At 38.5% G+C, this 6267-nt stretch overlaps 1 protein-coding gene across 1 annotated transcript; it reads left to right on the top strand.

Annotated features, from left to right (window-relative positions):
• Nucleotides 1-710: 710 nt before the first annotated feature.
• LOC140805440 (uncharacterized) lies at nucleotides 711-5828 on the top strand. Its single transcript, XM_073161711.1, has 9 exons — nucleotides 711-1214; nucleotides 1461-1589; nucleotides 1688-1886; nucleotides 1998-2200; nucleotides 2545-3318; nucleotides 3373-3424; nucleotides 3559-3660; nucleotides 3902-4137; nucleotides 5460-5828. The coding sequence occupies exons 1-9, from the start codon at nucleotides 711-713 to the stop codon at nucleotides 5826-5828; spliced, it is 2568 nt and encodes an 855-aa protein (XP_073017812.1).
• The last annotated feature ends 439 nt before the right edge of the window (nucleotides 5829-6267 follow it).

The raw sequence follows: 6267 nt of genomic DNA, 5'->3' as shown, positions 1-6267 counted from the left end.
TGAAGCTCATTATATCAACAATAGGAATTTTTGTGGATACGAATATATCGAGGTAACCCTCCCCCTAACACTTATCATCCTGGTTTGAGAAATCATGAGAATTTTTCATATGCTAATAATAAGAATGTGTTGAATCCTCCACCGAGTTCAATACATCTAAGGGGGAAGGAAATCCTTCACTTGAGGATCTAGTTGGGACATTTATTGCTGAATCTAGTAAAAGGATTGCTAGGACTGAATCTCGTCTTGATGGCATGGAAACTCACATGGGAAATATGGGTTCCACAATGAAATCATTGGAGACACAGATTGGACAGTTGGCTAATGCATTGAGTGATCAAAATAAAGGTCAATTCCCAAGTAATACTGAAGTGAATCCAAAAGAGCAATGCAAAGCTATAACTTTGAGAAGTAGAAGAGAACTTGAGGTTAAAAAATCCAGAGAGAATGAGGAAAATGAGAAGAGAGTTTAAGAAGATGAATGCGAAAATGGAATGGAGAACAAGTTTGAGGAGTCTCGGATTGAACCTGAAGTTGAATGGATTCCTATACTGAAACCGACTCTTCCATACCCACAGAGATTTCGGAAGAAGATTATTGATGATAAATTTGCAAATTTTTTTGATATTTTCAACAAGATTCAAATCAACATTCCATTTGATGATGCTTTAGAGCAAATGTCAAACTATGCAAAGTTCATCAAAGATGTGATGTCAAAGAAGAGGAAGTTGCAAGAGTTCGAGACAGTGAAGTTGAACGAAGAGTGCAGCGCCATTCTCCAAAAGAAGTTACCACAAAAACTAAAAGATCCAGGGAATTTAACTATTCCTTGTATTATTGGTAGTACACATGTTAATGAAGCTTTATGTGATCTTGGAGCGAGTATTAATCTTATGCCATTTTCTATTTATAGGGACTTGGAGCTTGGGGAGGTAAAACCAACCACTATAACTTTGCAACTTGTAGATAGGTCACTCACCTATCCTCGTGGAATTGTTGAAGATGTTTTGGTAAAAGTTGACAAGTTTATCTTCCCTGCTGATTTTGTAATACTTGATATGGAGGAGGATCAAAATGCTCCATTGATTTTTGGGCGACCCTTCTTAGTCACTGGAAAAGCATTGATAGATGTACACAAAGGAGAACTCACCTTGAGAGTTGGTGGGGAAGCTGTGATATTCAACATCTATAAAGCTATTCAAGGTAACGACGAGGTAAGTAATTGTAAAAGCATTGATATAATTGACTCTTGTGTTGCTGAGATTGGTATAAGTCATATAGTATAAGATCCATTAGAAAGATGCCTTTCTAGTACTGTCGGTAGAGTTGATGATGATGATTGGGAATTGAGACTGCAACATTTAGCTCTTGAGGAGTTGCCAAAGGTGAAGGAAGCCGCATAGGAGAAGTTGGAAGAAGAAAAATGGTCAGAGATAATACCTTCATCCCTTGTTTTGAAGGAATTGCCCAGCCATCTTTGCTATGATTTCTTGGTTGAGAAGTCGACATATCCTGTAATTATCTCTTCCTCTCTTACTTTAGATGAAAAAGAGAAATTGTTGAGAGTGTTGAAGAAATTTAAAACTGCAGTTGGGTGGTCGATTTCTGATATCAAGGGATTAGTCCCACCATATGCATACATAGGATTTTAATAGAAGAGTTATACACTCCTTATGTGGATCATCAGAGAAGGTTAAATCCAGCCATGAAAGAGGTAGTGAAAAATGAAGTGTTGAAATTGTTAAATACTGGAGTTATATATGCTATTTCTGACAGCAGTTGGGTGTCTCATGTGCAAGTAGTGCCTAAAAAAGGTGGAATGACTGTGGTAAAGAATGAAAATGATGAACTAATATCTACTCGCACTGTGACTGGATGGCGAGTATGTATTGATTATAGGTAGTTGAACAATGGCACATGTGAAGATCATTTTCCATTGCCTTTTATTGATCAAATGCTTGATAGACTTGCTGGTTATTGTCATTACTGTTTTTTAGATGGTTATTCAGGTTATAACCAGATTGTTATAGCACCAGAGGATCAAGAGAAGACAACCTTCACGTACCCCTATGGAACGTTTGCTTTTAGGAGGATGCCTTTTGGGCTAGGCAATGCACCAGCCACTTTTCAGAGATGTATGATGGCCATATTTGCAGACATGGTCGAAGACATCATGGAAATATTCATGGATGATTTCTCGGTATTTGGATCTTCATTCGATCAGTGTTTACATAACCTTTCCCTCGTTTTGCAGAGATGTCAAGAAAAGAACTTAGTTCTTAATTGGGAGAAGTGTCATTTTATGGTCCAAGAGGGTATTGTTCTTGGACATAAAGTGTCTTCAAAGGGATTAGAGGTAGACATAGCCAAAGTAGTGGCAATTGAAAAGCTTCCACCACCGAAGAACATCAAAGGGATAAGGAGTTTCTTAGGACACGCCGGGTTTTATCGTAGATTTATCAAATATTTTTCTAATTTTACTAAACCTTTGTGTAATTTTCTTGAAAAGAATCCAATTTTATTTTTGATGATGATTGTCTGCAGGCATTTGAGAAAATCAAGAAGGCATTGGTGACATCACCGATCATGATAGTACCAGATTGGAAGGAGCCTTTTGAGTTATTGTGCGATGCTAGTGATTATGCAGTAAGTGATTATGCAGTAGGTGTGGTGTTGGGCCAAAGGCGTGGTAAATTTTTTAGATCAATCTATTATGCAAGTCGAACCATGGATACTACGCAACAAAATTACACAACTAATGAAAAGGAGATACTTACAATAGTGTTTGCATTTGACAAGTTTAGACCCTCCTTGGTCGGCAAAAAGGTAATTTTTTTCACTGACCATTCAACTATTCGATACCTATTTGCCAAGAAGGATGCAAAACCACACTTGATAAGGTGGATTTTATTGCTCCAAGAGTTTGATTTTGAAGTGAAGGATAGAAAGGGGTGTGAAAATCAAGTAGCTGACCACTTGTCACGGCTCGAACTTGAAGATAAAATAGATGAAGGAATCATAAAAGAAGCATTCCCAAATGAAAAGCTGTTTGAGTTAAATTCTATACTCCCTTGGTTTTCTGATCTAGCTAATTTCTTGTCTTGTGGTACTCTCCCTCAAGATTTGAGTTATCACCAAAAGAAGAAATTCTTTCACGATGCAAAGTTTTACCTATGGGATGATCTATACGTCTTCAAGAGATGTGCTGATCAGATGATTAGAAGATGCGTAGCGGAGGAAGAAGAGAAAGTAATTCTTGAACAATGCCATTCTTCACCATATGGCGGCCACTTTGGAGCATCAAGAATAGCAGCAAAGGTATTATAGTCTGGTTTTTATTGGCCTACTTTTTTCAAAGATATTATACCTTAGCTAAGTCATGTGACAGATGCCAAAGGGTTGGCAATATTTCTAGAAGCCATGAGTTTCCATTGACCAATATTTTGGAAGTAGAACTTTTTGATGTTTGGGGTATTGACTTCATGGGACCATTCCCATCTTCTTTTGGTCAATCGTATATTTTGCTTGCTGTGGATTATGTGTCAAAATGGGTTGAAGCAATTGCCACCAATACTAATGATGCTCGAGTGGTTGCTATGTTTTTTCATAGGAACATCTTCACAAGATTTGGGACACCAAGAGCCATAATTAGTGATGAAGGTACACATATTTGTAATAAAATCTTTAACTCACTTTTGGCTAAATATGATGTGAAGCATAAGGTGACCCTGGCGTACCACCCACAAGCAAATGGACAAGCCGAAGTATCCAATCGAGAGATTTAGCAGATATTGGAGAAAACGGTGAAGACAAACCGGAAGGATTGGGCACTGAATTTGGATTATGCCTTATAGGTGTACAGAACGGCATTCAAGACACCTATTGGGATGTCACCCTATAGGTTGGTATTTGGTAAGGCCTGTCCACTTACCACTGGAATTGGAACACAAAGCTTTTTGGGCCGTGAAAAAGCTCAACTTTGACATGGAAGCATCTGGTGAGCAGCGGCTATTGCAATTGAATGAGATGGAGGAGTTCAGAAATGAGGCTTATGAGAATGCAAAGATCTACAAGGAGAAGACCAAGAAGTGGCACGAAAACCATATCTTCCATAGAAATTTCGAGCTCGGACAACAAGTACTATTGTTAAATTGACGCCTTAAACTATTTCCGGGTAAGCCAAAATCAAGGTTGTCGGGGCCATTTACAATAGAATCAGTCCAACCATATTGATCCATTGAGCTAAAGTGCAATGACGAAAGAACATTTAAAGTAAATGGACAATGGATCAAGCATTATTATGGGACTGAAGTACGGCATCTTGACAACATTCCTTTGGGAGGATCAACTTGATGTAGACCGGTGGCATTTGGGCTGACAACATTAAACCAAGTGCTTTTTGGGAGGCAATCCAAATTTTTGTTTCTTTATTGCATTTCGTTTTAAGTTTTACTTTTATTCTTGTATTTTTATTCTTTGATTGTGTATTTTTTGGTTTAGTGTGTTCTTGAATTCCCCCAAATCTTACGAATACCTATTGTGTTTTTCAAGACTAACAATTAGAGGAGAAGAAAATTTCAAAGAGTGCACCTGTGCTGCCAAAATTATCGCCCCTGCGGTGGTTTAAGACAGAAAATTAAAAAATTTCCAGTAGCCATACCGCACCCGCGGTCCATTATTGAGCGCACTGGCATTAGATTGACAGAGCCAACACTGCACCCGCGGTGTTTTTTACAGCGCACATGCGGTGTTTGCTGAATGAAGAATGAAAATTTCCAGTAGGCAAAGCACACTCGCGGCTTATTTTATAGTGCACCCACGATACGTTTCCAGAACCAACACCGTACCCGCGGTAAGATATGCACCGCACCTGCAGTCGCTGAAGGTCGAAAATTCAAAAATTCCAGTTGCTGCACCGCGCCCGCGGTAAGATATACACCGCACCCGCAGTCGCTGAAGGTCGAAAATTTAAAAATTCCAGTAGCTTCACCGCACCCGCGGTCGATGGTTTTAAATTCTGAAACAGGCACACATTGGACATAACCGAAAAAAATTTCTCCTCAATATCTCTTTCACATCAAAATACTCACTCAAGAACACATTCCACACTCATTTTTTTCTTCCAAATACACATTTCCCACTCCACACATTCATACCTTCAATCATTTCATCCAATATACATCTTCATTTCACAAATTCAACACCAAACCTAGGGTGTGAAAAGGAGGATCGAAAATTTTACACCAAGGATTGATTGGAGCTTTGATTTTGTTCTTCCAAGACAAATTTTAACACTTAAAGTGAGCAAATCCATACTACATTTGCTTTGAAATTCAAAATTATTGGTGCTATTGGCTATGAAAGAAAAAAATTAAATTTTAGTGGAGTGCATTCTTGACATTGTTGATTGGAGTTGATTGGATTGGTGTGTATATTGTTGAGTTGTAGTTATTAATAAGTTTGGGGGAGTGAAAGAATCATCAAGTTTAGTGAATTGGATTGAAGGGGAAGTTGGTGCTTTGAAAGTGTTTGACAAAATGCCTCCAAGAAAGAAACAATCAAAGGGTGCATCCTCATCTGCGAATTATGATACACACAAGTTATGGGACGAAAAGGCGGAGGAAAATTATGCTAAAATTCTGAACAAAACCAATGTAAAAGAGAGGGGATTTGACCTGAGCTTCCCACGAACCGAGATCGGATTAATGCTTATAGCTAGGCATTGGGAGGAGTTTGGCAAGCCACTACAGGATGCGATCATTTCGTTGGTACGAGAATTTTATGCTAACCTTAAGGTTAAGCTTGATCACTTGAAAGTTTTGGTGTGAGGAAAGATGGTAGCTTTTGATGCTCATTCCATCAACACGATGTATGGTATTCCTCCAGTCATGCATGATGAATATGAAGAATATCGGACCGAGAAAGTTGATTATAATAAGTGGCGAATGAGAGACGATGTGGATTTAAGCCTAGCGAAATCTGATCTGAAAAATGTTGTCAAAGATTGGTATTCCTTCATTTCGGCTAGGATTAAGCCTAATGACCATACTACCACCGTTATCAAGGAGAGGGCAATCCTGACTTTTTGCATCATAACGGGAAAGACGATTCATTTAGGTCAATTGCTTCAGAATTCATTGTTAGATTATGCAAAAGGTAACTCTCTTAGTTGACTCCTCCACCCGTCTCTTATCACAGACCTATGCCATTATGCGGGAGTGACTTAGACAGGAAATGAAGAATTGTTGAAACCAAAAAATACCATTT

This window comes from Primulina eburnea, chromosome 11 (genome assembly GCF_022965805.1).
Source record: "Primulina eburnea isolate SZY01 chromosome 11, ASM2296580v1, whole genome shotgun sequence".
Classification (NCBI taxonomy): Eukaryota; Viridiplantae; Streptophyta; class Magnoliopsida; order Lamiales; family Gesneriaceae; genus Primulina; species Primulina eburnea.
Note: the sequence above shows the minus strand (reverse complement) of the source record. Positions and strands in the feature narration are given on the sequence as shown.

Bases quoted from the DNA above. Each gene is read 5' to 3' on its own strand.
- LOC140805440 (XM_073161711.1), top strand. From the start codon at position 711: ATGTCAAAGAAGAGGAAGTTGCAAGAGTTCGAGACAGTGAAGTTGAAC. The intron at 1,887-1,997 runs GTATTGATTATA...ACTGTTTTTTAG, and splicing joins TGTGACTGGATGGCGAGTAT to ATGGTTATTCAGGTTATAAC. The intron at 3,319-3,372 runs GTATTATAGTCT...ATTATACCTTAG, and splicing joins CATCAAGAATAGCAGCAAAG to CTAAGTCATGTGACAGATGC.